Below are 27,195 nucleotides of genomic sequence, written 5' to 3' on the forward strand. Positions count from 1 at the left end.
TTCAAAAGGCACTTCAAGATCTTTAAGCTACGAAATTAAAAGAAACCAACAGGTCTCCTAAAAATATATCTTCATCTTTTGTTTTGGTCTACCAGTACTTTACTATGCCTTTAAAATAAATCTGCTTTGCTAGTTGCATAGATTCTGAATAAAAAACAACTTTATATTATCCTGGAAAGTTTTAAGATGGTTAAATTACTTTGAAAAAGGCTGTAACACCAAACCAAAGTGATGAAAATGTTTGTGTTTTAATTTTTCTTCAATCCATTTGTATCTCAACATATTACATTTCTAGACAAAACTGGTTTGTACATCTCTCTTGCTTGAGCAGGAGGAAATCATTACAATGGAAAGAATTATTGAAAATGGTCCATGTTGTGTAATTCCCAGGATAAATGGGCTGAGTAGCAAATATTTCTGTTGTGAACTGTTTTATACCGAAATGTGCATTATTAAACCCATTTGTTGAACACATTGAAAGATCGAATATTTTCCTAACCCGACATTGGAAGATGTTTATTTGCCCCTGCCCAGATCTTGGCTTCCTGGAATTCATCCACATTTGAGGGGCAAAAAAATCATAGATGAAGAAATCAGAAAAACAGAATTTAAAATTTATAAACACATATTTTAAACAAGATCATAAAAAATTTAAAATAGTATACATAATAGAAACAGCATGTGGGGAAGCATATAGAACAATGTGGTAAGTGACCATTTTTCACATTATCATAAACATCCTATACATTTGAAGAACGCAGAAAGCACAGTAGTTACCAGACTATAAGAATCCGAAGGTAGCAAAAAGAATGCTCACGATCAGAATGGTTCCAGGGTGATTTTATGCACCTTCTGCTTTTATAAAGATATAATTTTAGATATACTGTGTATTTAAGTAATATATATTTAACTATTGCCCTTTAAAACATTGCATATGCAATCAGGTTGTTTTTATTTCAGCTCGATTAATCTTAAGTGTGCCCAATTCCGTATTCCAAACAACCCTAAAAAACCTCAGTTAAAAAAAATCACTGGAACGCTTCAATACTAGATTTGAAGATAATAGTAGCAGCTGGAGTAGAAGGAGCAGAAAGCTGCTTTCTACCCCAAAATAAAACATTCTTTCTCTTTGATGATTCTTTTTCTTTCTTTTCCAGTAACTCTACTTTTTTCAAATTGTATTCAAAGTAGCACATTCAGGTATAGATTCATTTATTCATTCATTCGATAAATATCTACTGGGTATCAACCCTGTACCTGCTCTAGACTAAGCACTGGGACGTGTTATAAGAAACTTTTAGTGTGGCATTGGACTTCAGGAGAGATCTCAAGGTTAAAAATACAGGATTAGGGGTTAGGTAAATGGTGGTAATAGTGCCTTTAAGGCAGGTGGAAATGGAGAGAGTTAAGTGAAGAGACATCTGTATATTGAGGTGAAGAGGAGGTGAGGGTAGATGAGACCAGTTTGTAGGTGATTGCTTCACAGAGTCATTGCATGAATGGTACGGGGAAGATACAAAAGGCTTTGGGTAAGTGAGCAAGAATGATGTTTGTAGAGCCATTGGGGAGAATGTTGCCAGCAATGAATCAGAGGATTGTTGTTGGCATTTCCAGCACAGTGGAAGCTGGCATGAGTATGTTATAGTGAGCCAGGGCAGTCCCAGGTTTTCTCCAGCAATGCTCATCAGCAAAGGCAGGAAAATTAGAGAGTGCATATGATGTAAGTTTGCCCACTGATGTGGTGGATAATGAGAACTGGAGACTTGGTGTTAGAAAGGATGATAAAAGGGGTTGAAAAGAAGAAACTAGAACCTTCCATTTTATAGAAAGTTAATGAATACATTAAATTGTGAGAGTTTTAGTGTTTATTGAACTTGGGGATCAGAAAACAAGGAGGGAGGTGGGAAGGTGGAGAGGTGCAGTGGTAGAACCATGGTTATGTGTGGAGAATGAATATTCTTAGCACTGGTAATAATTAAATTCAGCGAATGATCTTGCTGGTGCATGACTCGGGTAGGCTGGGGTTGGAGGATTACAGGTAGCAAGATTATGGGATTATATAGTTGAGGTATCTCATGGGTCCCTAGCATGAAATTTGAAGTTGTCAGAGGTGACGATGAAGAATGAAGATGTGGAGGAAAATCAAAAGCCAGGTGCTGTATTCATTTAGAAAGATGGAAGTGGGTCTCATTGGAGTTCAGTAAATAACAGCTTTGGTGCCTTTAAGATGGCAGAACAAAGAACCAGTATAAATTTTAAATGAGAAGAAACAAATGGACAATTGAGTAGTGAGTAGTTTAAAGGTTTAAAGTGTGGACTTGTGAATTACTGGAAGAAAAATCCCAAGAGGGCCAGAATTTATTTCGAAGGCACCCATATACTCTATTCTAATCAGACAACCATATTTTGTTTACCAGACTCATTTAAATCAATATTAGTTGTTGTTGATTTTGTTATTCATCATTATAGATACTGTCTCTGGTAAGAAAATGATGTTGTTTTATTCTGCCTTCATTCCTTTCTGGCACTGTTTTGTAGTATTTCTTCAAGTTCCCAGTCTTAAAAAATGTCAATTAGTGGGAGGATATGCTTTTCCAAATATCAGATATCCTAAGTTTTTCATATATATCAAGACTGTGATCCAATTGGTAGAACCACTACACTAGAGAGCATGTTATTTTTCAAATCATCTGTATCTAAAAAGAAAACACGGTATTCTTCCTAACAATTTCTCCCTGAATACCAACATTTATTTAATCTCACTCATATAATCATACTCGTGGACTAGTTTTCCAAACTACTATTATATTAAGTATGTAAACTGTAACAGATGTAATTATTAAATTACCTTTTGCATTAGAATAGAGAACATACATTTTTATGATTTTCTTGATGTATAAATAATGGCCTGATAACTTTACAGACACACTGGTATATTCACAGATACTCTGGTCATTGCAAAGTCAGTTCCTCACTCTTGTAGCTAAATAATTTCTATACAAAGCATACTGAATGCTATTTAAATCATAAGTCTCTTCCAAGAAATTTCTTCTCTTCCTAGAAAATTATTTAGTAGAGGCAGTATATGGCAGCAGTAAAGGTTGTTTTTGACAAACACCTGTCCTTTACAGTTAAGTGCTAAAAGGCAGGTGTTCTCACATTTATTATACTTCTATTGTGCTTTCCATCACTAATGTAACACTTATCTGAAAATCAATAATTTTGAAAGATTTCATAGCTGCAGTACTCTTTGTGCTTTATCACTAAGAGCAAACAAACCCTGTTCATTCAGTGGGATGAACTTATTACTTTTTAATCCTTATTTAAGTAAACCTAGTTTATGGAATTCCAAAGTAAGATAGTACTGCTTTCCTACTTTCCTTCCTGCAGTGTTAATTCTCCTTTGGAAGACAGTCATCTTGCCTGCTGTAGCCTTCTCTTAGTCTAACTCTTGTTTGATATAAGATCAAAAGGCGTTCGTTTTCTGTATCAATTAGGCAGGCTGTCTTGTCTCAATGAGATTAAGTAGCCTCTGAAGAGAAGTGACACCAGGGAGGAGGTAGATGAGCTGATAGTTAACATACAATATGGCTGTCTTAATTCTTTCAAAATGATAGTTTGGCTAGTCTGATGTCTTTCTTTTATAATTGTGTCTGTGGCTCATTTGTTCAGGGCAACCAAGCAGCACACACCAAACCTGAGAATCAGTGGTTTGGGTTTCTAAGAAAGCTGGAGGGAAACATCAATCTTTCCTAGGCTTATCATTTTTTTTTTCATACTAGGGAAAGGCTCTAATATTTTCTTGTTTCTTAGAATTTTTTAAAGGACATTCATGAAGTACCAGAATATTTTATTCCAAATAAATGATAAATTCAATACCCAGTATTAACCCCCAAGTTTCTTAAAGAAAATGTTATCAAAAGCAATTGTTGAGCCCCAGACAAAGCTATGCAAGCGGGGTATCAGTCCTGCTATAGGTAGACTCTATCTAGAAACCTGAGTTTTTAAGCCTGAGTTGTCCGCAGTCATATTTAACCACATTTCTTGAGATAAGACTATAATTATCTCATTACAGAAAGTGAAGCAGTGTTTTCAAAGGAGCAAACAAAACACTGGTATTTATTAACAACATTTTCTTTCAGCATATTTCCTCTTACTTCACTTTCAGAGATTTTCTAGCCAGTTGCTTCTTTAAGAAAAGATTGTTAGGCACAAACTCCCTAAGTTTAGCTCCCTTGCCATCATCAGACTTCTAGGCTTAAACCTATTTTTAATCTACTTTCTATTATCCCAGAGGCAACATTTCTACCCCTTTCCAAGTCTCAGCCTTCAATCTGTGCCCATATGTTCTGGTTTCCTCCGCTATTCCCTGCTCTCGTGGTTTTGACCCATCCTTTTTCTTCTGGCTGTACATGTGCTCAAGACATTACAGAAGTTAAAACAAGTGATCCAAAAAACCATTCTTTATTTAGCTCAGCTTCGTTTCTTACTAGGTTAATGCCTTACATTTCTCCATCATCAAATTCTTAAGAAAGACATTTACATGACTTAATTCTAATCATTAGCTCTATTCTCTTTGCAGTCTACCCCTGGCTGGTTTCTGTTTCCACCTGCTGATCTGGCAGAGGTGATAACAATGATGAAACAAAATCTTCAAACCACAGCACAGTAAGAAGATGCTGAGTTTATATGTGGACACTGCTTTTGTGACTGTGACTATTGTTGTGGGTTTCCTTGCTTTCCATCTTGCCAATTCCCTTCTTGACATTGTACAGCTATTTCCTTTGTAATACAGAAACTCTCTCTTACAGACTATTTTTCCACAGCTGGCTTTCATCACTTCTTGATAGGTACCTAAATATTTCAGTTTTTTCCACTTTATTTTCCTTTAACAATAACTGCTGCCCAATTAAATCATTCATCTTTTCCCCTGTATAAGTATTTGTGGTACTGAATGAATGTTTATCAAGCACCATTTGGAATCTCCTATTTTCTCTGGCTTGGCTTTTTCACAGACTCTTGTTCTCAATTACACATGGCAGTTTCAATTAAGTTTATCTAACCATTTTAAAATTAAGAATGAGTTTAGAATTTGTTTTAAAATTTTTTTTACCCCATAGAGATGATTGTGTGTAAATTAAAGACTAACTTCAAAATCCAAGAGTTTCTTTGTTGTATAATAGTTAGATCATGCACATTTATAAATAACATTCAGAAGCGTGACACAGAAAAGCAAACATTATGCTTTGAAATTTTCACAAATGATAATAATAACTAATGTTTATTTTCTGCTTACTATGAGGTAGACGCATAACTAAGTTCTTTATGGGCATTAATTTATTCAATCTTTTCATCAGCCCTAGAAGTTTGGAATTTTATTATTAGTTCCAGAAAAGTTACAAAACTTGCCCTCGACAGCTCAAAACTGGTAAAGTTGGGATTCTCAAGTCTCACCCCTGCATCATATGCCATTCTGCCTCTCCAAGGATGTCTACCTGTCAGTGAGTTTGATAAAACAAATACTGCCATGGCTTCTTGATTCTAAAATATGATCAAGTGTAAGCTGCACCATCTATTTAATATTATCTTTCCAGGATAAGGGGAATCACTACTAACAGTATGTGTGTGTGTGTTATAGATATATCATACTATATTTAGTCTCTTGGTCTCAAATTATAATTTTTGATATTGAGAACATGTGTGTCTTAATTTTTTCATACATATGGAAATTTTCAAATATTTAAATATAAAAAATTAAGTATATACTTACTATATTATATACATAATATGCATTATGTATATGTCATGTAATATGTAATTATATAATAATTATACTATATAATAATATATTATATAATTATATGCTTAAGTATATTATATATTATACATAAATATAGAAATTAATATCCCTTTCCTCTCATTTTACCCTCTATTTTAAGTCTTTATTGTACATAATGGTGAAAAAATTAATCTTGTTGATTTTAAGGGAGCTCAGTTTTTATGATTTTATTTTAAAATCCTCAATCAGGATTTATTTCTGCACACTTTTTCTTAAGTTACATTTGAGTTTCTGGAGGGTTGTGCTAAAATTACACAATAACCAGGAAGGGGATATTTGCTCTTCGTTTGTCCTTGATCTTCTGCTGGCATCTGCTGAGAGAGAAATTCCATATAGTTTTTGGTTGTTTGCCTCTATCCCTTTGGCCTATGTTAGGAGACCTCAACCTCACAGAATTCCTGATCATGAATACTATAAACTACCTCCTCCTTTTTCCGACCATCGGGATTCTGGGGTCTGATGGCCTCCTTTCAGTCACATATACACCTCTCTTTGGGGTGCAGAGGCTGTTAGTTGTTGTCTGGTATCACACTGGAGATGCCCGAGGCTACTGCTAAACTCCACCTCACTTAGCCCCTGGAACTTCATTCTGGTTTGAACCCTGGGGAGAAGTGGAGTAAGGCTCCTTCCTAGCTTTCTTCTTATCTGCCCATGGTATAGCAACCAAGACCTCTCCTTGTAGGGGCAGAAAAACTCACCCTTTTATTGTTAGAAACTACTCTTATCTCTATGGTATAAACTTTATGGACCAAGTTCTTCAGGGTTTTGGCTTTTTATATTCAGTGCCAAACTTTTAGTGCTCAAAACACTTCTTTTTCAAAAAACTGGGCTATCTCAAATCAAAAGCTCATTGGCTTTCAAGACTAAGTCCCCTGTTGTAAATTTTTAAAAAACCTATTGCCGCCTTTGTTTTTCCCCATGTTAACTTGTGCCCTGCTTTCTCTGGGACAAATAAATATTCCCCAGAGGCTGTGAATACTATTTGCTCTGGAGGTAGTGATCACCAAGACAACAGCAAAAAGCTTGGGTAATATCTCCGTATGCAATTCCTCCACATATATTAAAATATAAAAAATATATAACATATAATTATACATAATCATACAACATATATTAATATAAATAACTCTACATTTATGATTTTATATATTATATATAATTTATGTGTAACATGTATACGTATATAAATTTTTCTCCCTTCTTATGTGAAGACAAGTGTCATCAGGAGAACCTGGACCAGGATAATGGCAATAAGAGTAGTGTTAAAAAAAAAAAAGACATACTAGATATATTTCAAAGAAACAGTGGTTGCAACTTAGCAATAATGTGAAGACATGGCACTGTCTACACTGGTGGGAATGTTTATGTTAGAGAGACTAGACAGATTTTGGCAAATCACCTTACCTTTCTTTGCTATTACAGAAATGGCCTTTGAGGATAATGAACCTTAGAAACAGGTTTCGGCCGGGCGCGGTGGCTCAAGCCTGTAATCCCAGCACTTTGGGAGGCCGAGACGGGTGGATCGCGAGGTCAGGAGATCGAGACCAACCTAGCTAACACGGCGAAACCCCGTCTCTACTAAAAAAAAAAAAAAAAGAAACAGGTTTCAGAATTTTTATATTCCTTAAAATCTGCTATGCTTTGAATGTTTGTCTCCTTCAAAACTCATGTTGAAATTTAACTGATATTGTCACAGGCAATGATGAGACAATTTAAGAGGTTATTTGGCCAAAAGAGCTCCACCCTCATCAGTGGGATTGATGCCTTTATAAAAGAGAGGGTTTAGTCCCTTTTACTTCTTCATTCTTGAACTCTTATGCCATGTGAGGAACAGCATTCCTCACCCCTGAAGGATGCTGTGTTCAAGCCACCATCTTGGAAGCAGAGACTGGGCCCTTATACCAAACATGCTGGACCTTGATCTTGAACTGTCCAGCCTCCAGAACTGTGAGAAATAAATTTCTGCTCTTTATAAATTACCCAGTTTCAGGTATTCTGTGGTAGCAGCACAAAACAAAGACACAGCCACATTATACTCAACAAATATTTGTTGAGCATGTATTACATGCCAATCTTTGAATAAAGTGTTACAAAGAATTCAGAGATGATTAAAACATATGCTTGAGCCGAAAGTAATAGAGTAGGGACTAAGTATATATTGTACTTCGAAGAATATAAAGGACGCTTCATAAAGCCCAAAAGTGGTTTGATCAGAGAAGCATTTTATAAATTACAGAGATGTAGAATGTAGGGATCTTATTAATAATAATATAATTATATTGGACTTGGAAGACATCAGGGAGCCAGCAAGGAAGAAGCTTCCAAATTACAAAATAACTAAAGTTAGAACTAAATCTGCAATCAAATTAGAAAAAAAAAAAATGAAAAGTTGTGATGTCAAGAATGACATGGTAAAGAGCAGTGATATAGGCAAGCTCACATCCTGCTGCTGGTGGTGTCTTGCCATCATTCAGGAAAATCACTTTTTACTCATGAGTCAAAATCCTTAAACAAGTTTGACCAAAGGAAATCATCTGCTGAAGGTTCAGGAATGTATTTACAAAGGCTTTTATTGCAACACAATTAGGAAAAGCCCAGGTTAAATACCTTGTATAGTATTACAATGGAAATTTACCTACCTCAAATTGGCCAAATACGTTTTCTTAGAATTGCCCCTTCACCCACGTCTTTCCACTTGTTTGAGTTAGGGCTGTTATGTAACTTTCTAGTAAAGTACAACTGATTGGTCTAATTGATGGCATTGCCCAGGAAATTTAGAAAATAGCAAGAGCTTGGGAGGCTGAGGCGGGCGGATCACTAGGTCAGGAGATCAAGACCATCCTGGTCAATATGGTGAAACCCTGTCTCTACTAAAATACAAAAAAATTAGCTGGGCGTGGTGGCACGCACCTGTAGTCCCACCTACTTGGGAGGCTGAGGCAGGGAAATTGCTTGAACCCAGGAGGTGGAGGTTGCAGTGAGCTGAGATTGTGCCACTGCACTCCAGCCTGGTGACAGGGCAAGACTCTGTCCAAAAAAAGAAAAAAAGAAAATAGCAAGAGCAAGAATAGAAACCATCCTTTGTACAAGTAGGAGAAAAACACCAGGCACTGTGTGTGTGGCTGTATCAAGAACACACACACACAAACCAGGAGCTGTTGGCAACTTTTTTTTTTTAAACCACAATATGGATTAGAGAAGTACAGGAAGCCATCTATACAAAGAGAGAAGAATAAAACAGCTACATAGTAGAGACAGTTCTGATAGCTTAATAACCTCTGCTTCTGGTTTGTTCCAGAGGTTCAAGTGTTTTTTTGCCCTTGGTGTCCATGAGAAATAACTGAACATTATAACAGTTTGAGTTGTAACCTGAAGAATATTCATTTATATAAACATGATATATGTCATCATGTATGCATATGTCTGTGTGGGCTTGTAAAATAGAGTGTATCCCAGACAAGGAGAGATCAGATATAAAAGAGTGCTCTGTCCATCTCATACTCATTTGACTGAATATATAAAGGCTCAGGGGAACCTTCTGGGGGAAAAAGATACCATACCAAGTATTTGAGTCAGGAGGCTAACTTGCAAGGATTTCACTTGCATGGACCCATTAAAAGGACTTGACTTGAAAGAAGAAAATCTGAAGATCTGAGGGGTTGAATAAGTAAAACATAAATATGGTTTAAAAAACAGAAAGATATACAATAAAAGTCTCCCTGCCATCCTTGTCCTCCTCTGATCAGTTCTGATGCAGCTCCTTCCATTGATAAATATTGTACTTAATATCTTATGCAAATGTTCATAGTTTCTTCAAACATATACAAGCAAAAACAAGTACTGATTCTTGTTTTTCATTTGTTTACAAAGGTAGTATATTGCACATACTGTGCTGCACCTTACTTTAAATATATGTTTATATATCTATATCTATGTAGATATATTATTATAGATTTATTATATATCTAAATATATACATATATCTTCTTTTCCTATCAGTATAAAGAAAGATCCTCATTTTTTACAGCTTTGCAATGTCCTATGTATAGATATATCATCATTTATTAAACTAGATCCTATTGATAGACATTTAGTTGTTTCCAGTCTTTGGCTCTTACAAACAATGCTACAATAAATAACTTTGCACAAAAGTCATTTCTCACCTGTGCATGAATACCTGCACAATACATTTTTCTATAAGTAATTCTGAGTCTTTAGTGGCTTTTGTTTTTTGAAAGAACTCACCTTTCTGATTATCCTTTCTGCGGGGATGTACCCTGGTGGAAGAAAGGATGTGTTTCTATAAAGCTAAAAAGCTGTAACATGTTAGGGTTAAAGCCAGTCTGTTACAGGAACTCCTTAAGATAGTCCAACCCAGGAAGAAGAGCCATGTTTTTGTCTGCTTTTGCAGAAAGGATGAGCAGTGGTCCTAAATGTAGCCAAAGAGATGAAATTGGGGTGGAGATAGTGGTCTAATCGAAACACTGGGCTGTGGCTCAAACTTGAGGCCATGATTGTGTTATGGGCTGCTGAGATTTGAGCAGAACTTTGCAAAGATGAGTGACTCTAGCAGTGCAAGTGGCAAAGGGTAGCACAAGGGTAACTTGTTTCCATGTTCTTACATTTTCTCACATTTTTTCACTGCTGATTAAAGCCATAGCACTGTGAAGCTTGGTGATATTTGAGTAATATATACTTAGAAAAGGTTGGGAAGAGTAGAGCCATATTAATGGTGGTTTTCTCTAGGAGTACAAGGTAATAAGTGAATGTATCACTTTACCCATTTCTTGACATTAATAAGTGCAACCTCTGTTGAGAATCGATGTATATCTCTCTTGATCTTTTCTCATATAAGTGCATGTATTTACCAACATAAGTGATTTTTTCTTTTATTGTCTGGATAGGATATTTCTACATATACATATAATTGTGAAATTATCTGTTTTTACATTATATATATTTTGGAGATCTTTCCAAGTTAGTATTTGCACTCATGTTTAAAAAGGGAGCAGTGCCTTTAAAATTAGGTGACTTTTACACCTTTTATCATGACTACTTTTTGTGGAATTGAAATGATGTTTTCATTCTGCTTGGTGTTTCAGTGCCTTGTTCAAAGTTAAGTGTTTTCAGAAAAGTGTATTTTGCTTTTTTTTTTTTTACAGCCTAAATTTTGGCTATTGGGAATTTTCTATTGTATAAAACTGTTTATAAAAGGTTTTTCTACTGACTCCGGGGTATTCTGAAGATTGAAGCCTGTGTGTAAATTGCTACCAAATGGTAAAAAGCAACAATAAACAGTTTGGTTTTTTAAAACTGTGTAAAGTTTGATTCTAATGTTGAAAAAAATGTGTGCATGTATATATAATTTTTATTATGCCCTTAGGAAAAAAAACTACTAAGAAAACCTTCAAAATGTTAAAGGTGTGTATCTTTGGATTGGCTCTAAGTTTATAAATTTTTATATTTATATTTATACTTATTTTATAAGTTTTCTGAAGAATTGCTTTTATAATTAGAAAAATTCATAAAATGCAATGCAATTTGTACTACAACATAGTACCTACAGTCCTGTCTTCCTCTTCCACTCTTCCTATGAAGACAGACACAGGAAGAGTTTGAAGAGGTGGGTTTTAGAGTTTTGGGAGAAGGGATCAATTAAGAAAACCTCTCTACCCCAGGGACTTTGGCACCAGCGGAGAGAGGGGCAAATGAAGGTCAACTGATCACTGTTACCAGGACAAATACTGCATACTTGTATGTGGAACCTAAAAGAGTCCAACTCATGGAAGTAGAGAGTAGAATGGTGGTTACAAGGTATATTAGTCCATTTTCACCCTGCTGATAAAGACATATCTGAGACTGGGATATTTACAAAAGAAAGAGGTTTATTGGACTTACAGTCCCATGTGGCTGGGGAAGCTTCACAATCATGATAGAAGGTAAAAGGCATGTCTCACATGGCAGCAGACAAGAGAAGAGAACTTGTGCAGGGAAACTCCTTTTTTTGAAACCATCAGATCTCATGAGACTCATTCACTATCACAAGAGCAGTGCAGGAAACCCACCCCCATAATTCAATCACCTCCCACTAGGTTCCTCCCATGACATGTGGGAATTGTGGGAGTTACAATTCAAGATGTGATTTGGGTGGGGACACAACCAAACCATATCTTTCTGCCCCGGCCCCTCCAAATCTCATGTCCTCACATTTCAAAACCAATCATGCCTTCCCAGCAGTCCTCCAAAGTCTTAACTCATTTCAGCATTAACTCAAAAGTCCAAGTCCAGCGTCTCATCTGAGACAAGGCAAGTCCCTTCCCCTATGAGCCTGTAAAATCAAAAGCAAGTTAGTCGCTTCCTAGATACAATGGAGGTACTGACATTAGGTAAATACAGTTGTTCCAAATGGGAGAAATTGGCCAAAACAAAGGGGTTACAGGCTCCATGCAAGTTTGAAATCCAGCAGGGCATTCAAATCTTAAAGCTCCAAAATGATCTCCTTTGACTCCATGTCAAGTACTGGGACATGCTGATACAAGAGGTAGGTTCCCACAGTCTTGGGCAGCTCTGCTCTTGTGGCTCTGCAGGGTGCAGCCTCCCTCCTGGCTGCTTTCATGGGCTGGTGTTGAGTGTCTGTGGCTTTTCCAGGCACATGGTACAAGCTATTGGTGGATCTATCATTCTGGGGTCTGGAGGACAGTGGCCCTCTTCTCACAGCTCTAGTAGGTGGTGCCCCAGTAGGGACTCTGTGTGGGTGCTCCAACCCCACATTTCCCTTCCACACTGTCCTAGCAGAGGTTCTACATGAGAGCCCCGCCCCTGCAGCAAACTTCTGCCTGAGCATCCAGGCATTGCCATACATCTTCTGCAATCTATTGGAGGTTCCCAAACTCCAATTCTTCTGTGCACTCACAGGCTCAACACCACATGGAAGCTGCCAAGGTTTGGGGCTTGCACCTTCTTAAGCCATGGCCTGAGCTCTATGTTGGCCCCTTTTAGCCATGGCTGCACTGGCTAGGACACATGGCACTGAGTCCCAAGGCTGCACATAGTACGGGGACCTTGGGCCCAGCCCACACAACCACTTTTTCCTCCTAGGCCTCTGGTCCTGTGATGGGAGGGCTGCCTTGAAGATCTCTGACATGCCCTGAAGACATTTTCCCACTGTCTTGGGGATTAACATTTGGCTCCTTGTTACTTATGCAAATGTTTGCAACCAGCTTGAATTTCACCTCAGAAAAAGTTATTTTCTTTTATATCACATTGTCAGGCTGTGAATTTTCCAAACTTTTATGCTGTGTTTCCCTTTCAAAACCAAACGCCTTTAACAGCACCCAAGTCACCTTTTGAATGCTTTGCTGCTTAGAAATTTCTTCCACCAGATACCCTAAATCATCTCTCTCAAGTTCAAAGTTCCACAAATCTCTAGGGCAGGGGCAAAATGCTGCCAGTCTCTTTGCTAAAACATAATGAGTCACCTTTGCTCTGGTTCCCAACAAGTTCCTCGTCTCCATCTGAGACCACCTCAGCCTGGATTTCATTGTCCATATCACTCACTATCAGCATTTTTGTGAAAGCCATTAAACAAGTCTCTAGGAAGTTCCAAACTTTCCCACATTTTGCTATCTTATTCTGAGCCCTCCAAACTCTTCCACCCTCTGCCTGTTACCCAGTTCCAATTGTGCTTCCACATTTTTGGGTATCTTTTTTTTTGGACAGAGTTTTGCTCTTGTCTCTAGGCTGGAGTGCAATGGTGTGACCTCTGCTCACTGCAACCTCTGTGTCCCAGGTTCAAGTAATTCTCCTGTCTCAGCGTCCCAAAGTAGCTGGGATTACAGGCACCTGACATGCCCAGCTAATTTTTTTGTATTTTTAGTAGTGACAGGGTTTCACCACGTTGGCCAGGCTGGTCTTGAACTCCTGACCTCAGGAGATCCACCTGCCTTGACCTCCCAAAGTGCTGGGATTACAGGTATGAGCCACCACACCCAGCCCATTTTTGGGTATCTTTTCAGCAACACACCCTCTACTGATACCAATTTACTGTATTAGTCTATTTTCACGCTGCTGATAAAGACGTACCAGAGACTGGGCAATTGCCAAAAGAAAGAGGTTTATTGGACTTACAGTTTTACCTGGCTGGGAAGGCCTCACAATCATGGTAGAAGGTGAAAGGCATGTCTCACATGGTGAGAGACAAGAGAAGAGAGCTTGTGCAGGGAAACTCCCCTTTTTAAAACCTGTTCACTATCATGAAAACAGCACAGGAAAGACCCACCCCCATAATTCAATCACCTCCCACTGGGTTCCTCCCACAATGTGTGGGAATTGTGGGAGTTACAATTCAAGATGAGATTTGGGTGGCGACACAACCATATCACAAGGGAAGAGGAGAAGAATGAGGTGTTGTTAATCAAAGGATATAAGTTTCAATTAGACAAGAAAAATAAATGTTGAGGTCTATCATAGAGAAGGGTAACTATAGACAATAATAATGTATTGTATATTTCCAAACAAATGGGAGAGTAAATTTCAAATGTCTTGCCCCAAAAAATGATGTGAGGTGATGAATATCTTAATTAGCTTGACTTAATCAATCCACTTTGTACACATGTATCAAAACATTACACTGTACTTTATAAATGTATACAACTATGATTTGTCAATTAAAACTAATAATGTTCTCTTTTTTTGGAGATGGAGTCTTGCTCTGTTGCCCAGGCTGGAGTGCAGTGGTGTGATCTCGGCTTACTGCAACCTCCAACTCCCAGGTTCAAGCAATTCTCCTGCCTCAGCCTCCTGAGAAGCTGGGACTACAGGCGTGTATCACCATGCCCAGCTAATTTTTGTACTTTTAGCAGAGATGGGGTTTCACCATGTTGGCCAGGGTGGTCTCGAACTCCTGACCTCAAGCAGTCCACCCGCCTCAGCCTCCCAAAGTGATAATGTTTTTAAAAGTAAAAAAATAAAAATAAAATGCATTACTCTAAAGAATCTTCCTACCCCTAAACCAATCTCTGTTATATATTAATAAAGATTAAAGCATATACCTTTACGTTTGTTAGCTAAGCTGGTTTGCAAACAAAACAAGACAGTTTTATAAAGGTTGTCTCTGATATATTTGCCACAAGTCGCCTTATAGCAAGGAGAGGCAAGGAAGAATGCATCTTCTCTGTAAGGAAGAGGCTGAGAAGCAAAGCTCTGCTCCTTCTCTCAAACTCATTAATCAGAAAATGTATTCTCTCCCTGTGGAGGGCAAAGAAAGTGCTACTTTAGGGATTCTTGTTCCACATGAAAACACATAGCCAGAAAAAAAATGAAAGTGCCCCATCCCCAACACTGGGGAATGTTCAGTTGAGTCAAATACCATAGGAAGATAAACCAGGCAAAGTACCAAAATAATTTCTGCAGAATGGTGGAGAATAAATCAGAAGTAAAGAATTCCCTGAAGTAGACATTAGAGATAATCTCCATAGACTAAGCTTTTAAGATGTGTGCCAGTTAAAAAGTGTGAGAATGGGATGTAGGTTGAGAGAGAGTGTATAGAGAAAATAAGGTTCAGTTTTTATTCTAATTTTATGTATTCACTGAAAAAAATTTTAGAATCAGAGAAACTTAAGCCTGTTTATAGCTTGAGGGCAGAGAGTGAAGAGGGAGAATTTAAACAGAAGAGAGAGAATAACTTGATATTATGGAAGTCTAGAGTTGGTTGGAGGCAAAGTGAAGCATATTTTTTTCTGAAGCAGGAGATTTCATCATCAGTTCAGCCAAAGAATGTAGGCATGGAGAATAACTGGGAGCTGACTACAGATTGTTGAACCCTGTTTGGTCAAGTATGAAGTCCCCAACAAATTTGTAATTAAGTTGATCAAGACAGTTATTTAATTTAATTTAATTTAACTTAATTATTATAGGAGCTTAGAAGCAAAAGAGATAAATATTGTTACATTTGGTTTGGGGAATTGGCAGGGCAGAAATAGCTTATAAAGATTAGGCAAACAACCCAAACAAGTAAAATAAATAAAATTTAACAGATCACAATTTTTTTTTTTCCTGAAAAAAAACCTGTTCTGGAGAATAAAATTGAAAAGGAATTTTGGGAAGCATAAGGTTTAAGTTATAGTAAGCATAAAAAAAAGGTTCACTTTGTTGACCAACTCTCTGGATTATGCTTTATCATTATTATCAAGTTCTATTAAAATAAGCACATTTCATAAAGTAAGCTAATATGTCAAATATGTTATTAACAGAAAATCTTAGATGATGATGATGTTAAGTGTCATAAATGATCTCCTGAACCAAGAATGTATGCCTATAGCAGTACCTGATTTGAATTACATATACAGATGTGGACATGTTCAATGAGACAAAGCAGATAAGCGTACGTAAGCATTGGTTTTATCTAGTTACTATGATTGTTCAATCCTTTGCTCTCATGAACCTTCAAAACTGGCAAAAGAACAAAGTTAGAACTGAACAGTGCTGCTATTTTTAATCAGTCATGTGTTCCAAATACATTAATTGCATACCAGCTCTGTGAAATAAGTGTGCTTGGCTAAGAGACAGGACATTGTGTTTTAGAAATAAAGAATTTCCCCAAATGTCGACATTTTATAAATGTAATTCATGTTAAGATTTTATTACAGATTAATCATAAATATGGTATTGATTACAATATGAAGTTAGGAAATACAATACTTAATATTTGACCTTCTTCATATTGGATCCCGTTTATGCTACAGGCTGTTTTAATTGGAGGGTGCTTTATGTGTGGGGGAGGTACTCATCAAGTAAAAGAGATTTAGGGTCAAGTTACCAATTTGTAAAAAAGCATGGAGGGTAGAATGTAGGAAAGATGGAGATCAGAAGCAGGTTGCCATGTTTAAGTCAGGACTTAGAAAACAAGGCAGATTTGTCAAGTCAAGGTCAGAACATGTAGTACTCAGTAAAGTAGGGGAAAGTAGGAGAAACATTGTAATGAAGGATGGACAGATTAGTGAGAAGTTTTAAGTAGCTTAATGATTATTCTATCTCTAACTGACCCCACCTATCAGTTGAACTCCCATTTGATCAAACCATGTTCCATAATTACACGTTGTAGTGAGTTCCGTGAAAATAGGTCATCAATCATAAGTTAACAGGATATTTCTGAACCATCATGTAAGCGTATGTTTCTGGAATGATTATACCTGTAGTGATGATCAATTCTGAAGAGCCCAAAGTCTCCCTTGGGATATCACTGTGAGCACCTGCATCCTTTGGTGGAAGAGCTGACTGGAATTAGCTGTTGGTCTGTATTCAAGGTCGTGATACAGAACAAAACCAGTTAGGGGTCAGAGTGTTGACTTTGGCTTTAGTTGCACCCTTCTCTAGCCAATTGAACTAATGTGCCATTACAGAGTGGGATCAAAGTTATGCATATGCAACTTAAAGAAAGGGTATTTTCTGACTCTTCATCTTTAAAATGCAACTTTGAAATCTTTTAGTCAAGTCAATCCAGACTTTTTAGTCAAGGCAATAAATAAATAAAGGCAGGTTAAGGAATATGAATGAAAATACTCTATATTTGTTTCTGAATACTGGTAATAAGTGACAAGATTTCTTTGGTAAAAATCAAGTTTTGCTCATTGTGATTAGACATTTATTCTTATGAATATAAATCTGTTTTATTTAATATCTTTCAAATTATCACTTCCATTTTCTAAATTAGGGGTCAGTACACTTTCTCTATAAAGGGAATAAATATTTTAATTTTTGTGGGTCATACTGTCTTTTTGGCAGCTGTTCAACTCTGCAGAGTGAATGTAGCCACAGACAATATGTAAATGGTTGGATGTGCCTATGTTACAGTAAAACTTTATTTATAAAACAGGTGACAGACTGGATTTGGCTCTGCTTGCTATTTATTATATTTAGGAAATTGAAAACATCAGTTTGCTTTTGATAATAATATTAGCTTGACAGCATTGCTTGGACATTTACTCTATGCTAGGTACTGTTGTGAAATCTTTATTAATTCATTTAATCTCCCACTAACCCCAATTCTGTGTTCATAGGTTAAGCAACTTGTTTACGATTCTGCAGCCTGCAAGCATTGAAGCAGGGATTTTGACCTAACAGTCTAACTCCAGAGTCTGAACTCTTTTTTTTTTTTTTTTTTTTTTGAGACGGAGTCTCGCTCTGTCGCCCAGGCTGGAGTGCAGTGGCCGGTTCTCAGCTCACTGCAAGCTCCGCCTCCCGGGTTTATGCCATTCTCCTGCCTCAGCCTCCCGAGTAGCTGGGACTACATTAGCTGGGACTACAGGCGCCCGCCACCTCGCCCGGTTAGTTTTTTTTTTGTATTTTTTAGTAGAGACGGGGTTTCACCGTGTTAGCCAGGATGGTCTTGATCTCCTGACCTTGTGATCCGCCCGTCTCGGCCTCCCAAAGTGCTGGGATTACAGGCTTGAGCCACCGCGCCCGGCCGCTTTTTTTTTTTTTTTTTTGAGGCGGAGTCTCACTCTGTCCCCCGGACTGGAGTGCAGTGGCCGGATCTCAGCTCACTGCAAGCTCCGCCTCCCGGGTTTACGCCATTCTCCTGCCTCAGCCTCCCGAGGAGCTGGGACTACAGGCGCCCGCCACCTCGCCCGGCTAGTTTTTGTATTTTTTTTTTTTTTTAGTAGAGACGGGGTTTCACCGTGTTAGCCAGGATGGTCTCGATCTCCTGACCTCGTGATCCGCCCGTCTCGGCCTCCCAAAGTGCTGGATTACAGGCTTGAGCCACCGCGCCCGGCCGCTTTTTTTTTTTTTTTTTGAGGCGGAGTCTCACTCTGTCCCCCGGACTGGAGTGCAGTGGCCGGATCTCAGCTCACTGCAAGCTCCGCCTCCCGGGTTTACGCCATTCTCCTGCCTCAGCCTCCCGAGGAGCTGGGACTACAGGCGCCCGCCACCTCGCCCGGCTAGTTTTTGTATTTTTTTTTTTTTTTTAGTAGAGACGGGGTTTCACCGTGTTAGCCAGGATGGTCTCGATCTCCTGACCTCGTGATCCGCCCGTCTCGGCCTCCCGAAGTGCTGGGATTACAGGCTTGAGCCACCGAGCCCAGCCCAGAGTCTGAACTCTTAACAACGAAAAATAGATATCACCCAGGAGGCACTCTACCCTTTTCCAGCGTCACTTTATTATTTTGCACTTGGGAAAGCCTGACAGGTGAACTTACCCACAGTACCTGAGTTGTCTAACTGATGGTCATTTCTCCCGCTTTGTGACTGGCTGTACGTGATTCACTAGGCTGCAGCTTCCCCATGTGGATGTCCACAGGAAGGAGAATGTGGGCCATGCCACATCCCTAGATACTGCTCTGGCTCTGCATGCCACATGCCACATCACACATGGGCACAGAGGTGAATCCAAATGATCAGGAACTCTTGGTGCGATTAATGAGATTTCTGACTTAGTGGGGCAACGTTTGAAAGTCTACCCTGCATGATCTGTTCCCAGGCCCAAAAGAAAAGCACACACACACACAAGACAAACTTTGTATGGGGGAGGCATTGGTGGACACACCCCTGTTTCTAACCTTCGTTTCTAATTTTGGGGCTTCTCTCCTCTTTAAGGGGTTTCTTTCTTTAAAATGGCACAGTATGAATCCTCATACTGTGGGGATTCACCTTTTTGAGAGTTCTGTCCCCCAACCCACATACTGTGGTCTGGAGCTTGGTTCTAGCTTCCTCCCCACACTCCAGGCAATCTGTGGAATCCAGTAACCTGTAAGGACTCCATCAATGAATTCTCCACCTTCTAACTACTGGTTGGGCTCAGCTGATGGAGAGCCCTGGAAGTGGGCAAGAGGGAAGCAAAGAGGAAGAACAGTGAGGTCAGGATGTGTATTCCCTGGATCCCTCTTTTCAAGATATCAGAGATGGTTAATTTTTATGTGTCAATATGGCTAGATAGTAGTCCCCAGTTATTCAGTTATACATAAATCTGGGTATTGCTGTGAAAGTATTTAGTAGATGTGATTAAAGTCCATAGCCAATTGACTGTAAGGGAGAGAGATTATCTGAATCTGGTGGGTCTGACTCAGTTGGTTGAAAGGCCTTGAGAGGTAACTGAAGCTTCCTAGAAGAAGAACTAACTCTGCCTGTGGACTGTTGCTTCACCTTGCGCCTGAGTGTTCTAGTCTGCCCTTTCTTACAATGGCCTACCACACAGATTTTGGACTTGCTTTGTCAGCCCCCACAATCACATAAGCCAATTCTTTGCAACAAATCTTACAATATATAGCTCTTACTAGTTCTGTTTCTCTTTTTGAGCCTTGACTGATATAGTGGTCTTTAGCTGGCTGTGTCTTTTAACCAAAGGCCAATGTTCCTCTGAAGTGGCTAACTCTATTTGAGTCTTTATCCTTCCTTTTCCTGTAAATATTTCCAGCCTAAGGGTGATAACAGTTTAAGTTACTATCCCATTATTAGTATTTCTCTTACACTCCACATTTGTATATAATCTCTTTGTCAGTCAACTACCCTTGAATTATCCTATTTTGAGTGTGCTCTTTCCTCTTGGGAGTCAATAGATACATCCACTAATTAAGAATATTTAAAATCTAAGGCAATCATCATATACATTAATTCATTTATTCAAAATACTGTTGAGTGCCTTTTATGAGCTTGCCAAGTGATAGGCTTAAGGGATATAATGGTTAATTTAAGAATATAGTTCATGTATTCTCGAGCTTACTATTGGGTGGAAGAGGCAGACAATTAAACAATTATTGTTTTGTGGGGGAAATTTTATGATGAGGAAAGACAGCGTCTGTGAGAAAAAGAGGGGTGGGTGCAGTGGCTCATGCCTGTAATCCCAGCACTTTGGGAGGCTGAGATGGGTGAATCACGTGAGGTCAGGAGTTCAAGACCATTCTGACCAACATGGAGAAACCCTGTCTCTACTTAAAAAATACAAAATTAGCCAGGTGTGGTGGCACATGCCTATAATCCCAGCTACTCGGGAGGCTGAGGCAAGAGAATCGCTTGAACCCGGGAGGCAGAGGTTGCGGTGAGCTGAGATCATGCCATTGCACTCCAGCCTCGGCAACAAGAGCAAAACTCCATCTCAAAGAAAAAAAATAGAGAGAGAGAGAGAAAAAGAGAAGGAAAGATTTATTCCAAAAAGAGAAGAAGAGAAAGAAAATATTTATCCCCCCCACTACAAAAAAAAAAAAAAAAAAAAGGAGGCTGGTGTGGCTGGTGTGGTGGCTCATGCCTGTAATCCCAGCACTTTGGGAGGGCGAGGTGGGTGGATCACTTGAGCCCAGGAGTTTGAGACCAGTCTGGACAACATGGCAAAACCCTATCTCTACTAAAAAGACAAAACAAAAACAAAACAAAACAAAAAAAACCAAAAAGGAGTGCTTCTAACCCAGTATTATTGAGGTTAGGCATCTGGGAAAATTTCCCAAAGGAAGAGATTTCTAAGCTGAGACCTGAAGTAGGAGAAAAAAATGAACAAGGCAAAAGTGTGTGAGGGGTAAATGGTATATGTGTGTGGTGGGGAGAAGTGTTTCAGACAAGGGAGTAACATGATCTAAGGGAGTGTGGCTTCTTTATGACCCTGAGAAGTGTTGGGTATAGAGGAGTGAGAGCACCATTTGCAGAACCTGGCAGGCACCAGATCATGAGGGACCTTGCTGTCATGATGAAGAGTTGGGGTAGGGGAAGCCACTGGAGGGTTTTAGGCCTGGGGATGTTGTAATCAGATGTGAGTTTTAGAAAGATCCCTATGCAGAGTGGGGAAAATACCAACAGGGCAAGCCTGGAGTTCTAGTTATGCAGGCAAAAGATGATGGTGTCTTGCACAAGAGCAGAGACTAGCCCAGGAAAAAAGAAAATGGTAGATTTTTAGAGATGTTTAGAAAGTAAATTTGACTGATTTCGAGGAAAATTGGGATTTTGGCTCTGGGCAATGTGGAAGGTAAAATAAAAAGAAGAGCTAAGGTCCCTTAGGTTTTAGCATTGGGTGGATGGATGATGGTGCATTTCCTGAGACAGAAAACACAGGTTTGGGGAGAAGAAGATGAGTAATGTTATGAACATGTTGAGTTTGAGGAATCTGTGAGATGTGCAGGTGGAAGGTGAGTAGTAGGGTAAACAGGCCTGAAGGCCATAAGGGAGTTTTGAGCAAGAGGTAAAAATCTGAGATTTGTCAGTAAATAGATAAGTCTTAGAGTTAAGGACTTATTTATCTATTTGCTGATAAATCTCAGATTTTTGCCTCTTGCTGAAAACTCTGTAAGTCCTGGAGTCAAGAAACCAATTAAGATGGCGCGGTGGCTCCTACCTGTAATCCCAGCACTTTGGGAGGCCAAGGCTGGGCAGATTCACCTGAGGTCAGGAGTTTGAGACCAGCATGGCCAACAATGTGAAACCCTGTCTGTACTAAAAATACAAAAATTACCTGGGCATGGTGGCACATGCCTGTAATCCCAGCTACTTGGGAAGCCAAGGCAGAATATTCACTTGAACCCAGAGAGTGGAGGTTGCAGTGAGCTGAGATCATGCCACTGCATTCCAGCCTGGGCGACAGAACAAGAATCTGTCAAAAAAAAAAAAAAAAAGAGAAAAAAGAAAAAAAGCCTGTTAAACCAGGAAAAAAATCTTTGCTGAAACACACAGTTAACTCCTGGAATAGTCTTCTGTTAAGACCAGTTTGAAAGTGTTCAAATAGTTACTCTTGAACAATAACCAAATGTGAAATGTGTAGTGATATGCTGTAGTATTATAGCGAGATACCTAAGGAAATCCAATCAAAGCTGAAGCCTATTCAGGTGCAGTTTTATTTGTTTTTAATTATATCATGCAGAGGGGTTTTTGTTTTCTTTTTTCTGTAGAGTCTGGGGGCGGGGGTCTCTCTATGTTGCTAGGCTGGTCCTGAACTCCTGATCTCAAGCAACTCTCCTGCCTCAGCCTCCCAAAGTCCTGGGATTGTAGGCATGAGCCATCATGCCTGGCCCTTGCAGGAAGTTTTAGATGCCCCAGTCTGTTGGCTATGCTCAAAAATAACAGTAGCAAATACTTATGTGGCATTGCCAAGGTTTCAGGCAGCATTCTAAGCACTTTACAGGTATTAACACATTCATTCTTCAAAACAACCTGTGAAGTAAGTACTATTATTATCCCCATTTTATGGATGAAAGTACTGAGGCACAGAGAGGTTATGTCATGCCCACTTTCCTACAATTGGGTCCAGAGCTCTAGCCCTTGGCTACATGGCTGTGCTGCTCTCTGATGGGCTTCTTATAGCCAGCATGATCTGCTGAAGCTCAATTTCACCTCTGTGTAGTGGGATTGGCTACCTGTAAATTTGCCAAAATAATGAATGATAGATGGGAGTGCATTTAAACTACCCAGTAAGGGTCCACCTGACTTGTATTGGCTATGTTTCTCAGGTTTGATGACATCACAAGACTCTGAACTTTTCACAGGCTTTGGAAATAGTAGCAGCCCCAGGTGAACTCTCTTTGAAAAAGTTACCAAAGTATGGATTTATCACACTTCTATGGAACCATAAACTTGGGGGAAAGAGTTTACCTCTATCCTCTCTAGAAGGAGTTGACCAGGATTAACTCATTTCTTGGTCTGGATTTATTTTGGGAAATGCTCTGGGACCCAGGGAAAGGCTCTGGTTTCAAGGCTCTTGGCACAAAGGCTCCCAGGAAGTGGTTAGGCTAGAGCTGGCAAATGTTTGAGGCAGTGGGGGCCAGAGGCCTGCTAATCCCTAATATCGGTTATCATGGGCCACCATCCTAAATCTCTGCTCAATTCCTAGGCTTTCATATGTAATTAACCTTTCATGTGAGAAGAAATAAGATTTTGATTTCGTGCCTCTTTGGAAAGTGCTTACATAAAACCAGTGACTTAGCTGATTCCAGTAAAATAATTATTTTGTGCCACTTTGAGAGTCCAGTGAACTGGTGATAACTAAGCAAGTAGTAGAAGATCTGGAAACTTTCAGTACTAATTTAAGCTCAGTATGGTTCTGCTCCTCTTTTGTGGCCAAATTACACTGGAAAAAGCATTTGCAAGTACCTCTGGATACCTTCAAAGTTCATCCTGCATTTAATGATATGCAGTGTTTTTTGTTTTGTTTTTAGCATACCAAAGCCAATCCTGTTGGGGAAGGGGAGACTGGAATACTTAATTTAAAGGAATTAAAGCAAGAATTAAATATCAAGAAACTCAATAGAGATAAGTTGAAATTAAAGTAATACTTCTTGAACAGTGAATGCAATTTTAACAAAATCATATAACACTGTTAGTTACACAAAAGCACAGAGAACCCACAAATATAAGCAATACATCTATTTGGCTAATTTGGCATGTAAGCAGGTGTAGAAGGTAGGAAAATGTGTTTGTCAATTCCTAAAAGACTAGCAATAAAGTCCAAGGATAGAAGAGTAGAAAACTCTTTTCTGTGAATGTCTTATTTATTCCTGAAATAGAAATTTTATTCCTGTTATTTTGGTTCTGTGCATTTCCCACTAAACTGACAGAAGAAGTTTCATTTTATCACAGCAGGGTATGGTCAGCCTGGAAATCAAGTAATAAAGTGTCATTGTAATCACTTGATAAATCATATTGAGATAAAAGCTCTTTGCTCATTCAGAGATGGAGTAAAATATGTGGAATCCAAAGCTGGTTCACAAGCCATTTGCTGATAAGCTGCTGTTTCAGAGGAATTCAAGCTTTTAAGAAATCCCACCCTAGTCTTCTGGGTTTCCAGTTTGTTTTTACTAGTAATTGCACATTAAAATACCACTTTGCTTTGCTTAACAGATGACATCTAAGACCATGGATGACAAAAGACAGATTACCAAAGGAAGTTGTGGGAACTCTTTCTTTTTTTTTTTTTTTTTTTTTTTTTGAGGCGGAGTCTCGCTCTGTCGCCCGGACTGGAGTGCAGTGGCCGGATCTCAGCTCACTGCAAGCTCCGCCTCCCGGGTTTATGCCATTCTCCTGCCTCAGCCTCCCGAGGAGCTGGGACTACAGGCGCCCGCCACCTTGCCCGGCTAGTCTTTGCATTTTTTAGTAGAGACGGGGTTTCACCGTGTTAGCCAGGATGGTCTCGATCTCCCGACCTCGTGATCCGCCCGTCTCGGCCTCCCAAAGTGCTGGGATTACAGGCTTGAGCCACCGCGCCCGGCCGGGAACTCTTTCTAAACCATTTAAAAAAAAGAAAAATTTTAAGCTGGGAGTGATTAAACCCAGCCAGGCCTAACATCAACATGCACAAACTATATATTGGGGGCAATATATATCTCTGTAATTAAATAATTTTATAGTTTAGCCCAACCTTTATGAGGAAATGAGTCTGTTGTTTGATAAAGCAACATAAAACAGAAAGATTATAACTATTGCTAGATCAATTAGGGTCAACAATATAATATTTTCTTAATTATCTTTTTTTGTCAAAAATGCAGGATAAAGAATGCCCATAAATTTCTCATACTACGTACTGATGTCTAGTATTTTCTAAATAGCTTTATACCATATTTAGTGCCTTTTTGGTATTTATTTGATTTTGCTTTGTTTTCAGATACAGGCATATAAAAACACCAGATTAATAGCATAACACAAATTTTGCACGTATTGAAAAATTTCTAGAGGGCATTACAGGCATTTTCTGTTCATTCTCCGAGACACAGCTGAAAGGTCACCTTCACAGGAAACTTTCTCAGCTTTACTCATACGGTCAGTTGTTTCCTTCTGTTCCCAGAGTATTTAGTCCAGAACACTGTATAGCATTTTTATCTATTACTTTAGTGTGACTATTTGCTTCCCTTTAATCTGGAACTTCTTCAGAAACAGAGATCTTGCATTAGTCATTATGTCTTTATCATCTAACACAGTATGTGGCATATAGTAGGCACGTAATAATTACTATGGGGCAACAATATTTATGGTAAGTGAATGTAGAAACCATGTTTAGCTTGCAGATAGACAGCTGCAATTCAGAAGCTGAAGCCCCTTGAGACTTCATTTTTGCCATTAGCTTGTCTGATGACTCTGTTAAAAAATTCAGCATAGTCTGGTTCAGTTTTCTAGTCTTCCAAATCTCCCAAAGAATGGTTCAAAGCTTTGGTTATATTAGATTTGTTATGTTGAATTCAACTTGAGTTTAGGAGGCTATAGGAGAAAATTGGAAATCTTTGGGTTTTATATAAAGACTTGGAGGGGAGTAATATCAGCAAGATGGCAGAATAGGAGGTCTTAGGCTTCAGTCCTCCACACAGAAAGTCCAACTAGCAACTATTTAGACAAGAACACCTTTGTGAAAACTGCAAAACTTGGAAATGAGACTGAGCTATCTACATGAACCACAGAAATGAAAAACTATATTAGAAGGGTAAGAGGAATTGCCTCACTTTAACCATGTCAGCACAGTGCAACACAGAGGAAATTCCCCAGGCCTATGGTTTCTGTAGTAGGAAAAGTGAGCCTAGTTGGACATCCAGCTTCCCCAGCATCACGGGACACCTACTCTTATCTTGCCTTATGAGGAATACTACGGGTTATGGTGGGACTAGAGTGTTTGGAGTCAGGTGAAAACAAAAAAAGGGGCAGAGTTCATAGTAACCACTATGCAGATCTTGGCAGTAGCTGTATATTCCTGCCAATGGTGGCACCTAATAAAAGATACCAAGCCAATGTTATAGCCTACTCGCAAAGCTGAGCTGATTGCTCCCAGAAATACAATGGGAAGTTCTACCTGGCTTGAGTTCCTAGCCAGCCATTCCAACCAACCTCAGAGCTTACCACAATGGTCCACCCAGGCAGGGAGATGTATGCCACCATGTATTTCTGCAGACCATAGGTGTTGGACCTGCCTGACCTGGGAGCCCAAACAGTGACTTGGCCCTACCTCAGAGCCTACCTCAAGATTGTGCTCTAGCAGGGAAATGCCTGCCACTGTTTTTTTTTTTTTTTTTTTTTTTTTTTGGTACAGCATAGGGGCTGGCCCTGCCCAACCTGGGAGTTGAAACAGTGACTCAGCCCAGTTGCAGAGCCCACGCAAGACTCTGCCCAGGCAAGGAGGCAAGCCTCAACTATGTATTCCTATGGAGCATAGCCTCTAGTCTTGAAATTCCAAGCAGTGACTCTGTCTAAGCTTAAAGCCCAGTCCACAAGCTTGTCCAACTCCAGAATCCAAATAGTAGTACTGCAGAGCCAAGGAATATAGCCCATGACTCTGCTGGAATAGAGGTAATCACAGTACCTGGCCAATAGGTCAGCCAGACTGCAGAGTCCAGTGAATGGTCTCACTGGACAGCAGCCTCCAACTGTAGTACCACCCAACCTCACAGCAAAGGCAATGGAACCTAAAG

The 27,195-nt window shown here is 39.2% G+C and overlaps 1 protein-coding gene across 1 annotated transcript in view; it reads left to right on the forward strand.

Annotated features, from left to right (window-relative positions):
- Window positions 1–27,195, forward strand: part of LOC117072150 — a 76,903-nt gene that overhangs the window by 14,214 nt on the left and 35,494 nt on the right. Inside the window, exon 3 of the mRNA XM_033192097.1 lies at window positions 4,583–4,627. Coding sequence (XP_033047988.1) covers window positions 4,583–4,627 — 45 coding nt within the window. The remainder of the gene's footprint in view (window positions 1–4,582; window positions 4,628–27,195) is intronic.

The sequence above is a fragment of the Trachypithecus francoisi genome, unplaced genomic scaffold, assembly GCF_009764315.1.
Source record: "Trachypithecus francoisi isolate TF-2019V2 unplaced genomic scaffold, Tfra_2.0 Lachesis_group4, whole genome shotgun sequence".
NCBI lineage: Eukaryota > Metazoa > Chordata > Mammalia > Primates > Cercopithecidae > Trachypithecus > Trachypithecus francoisi.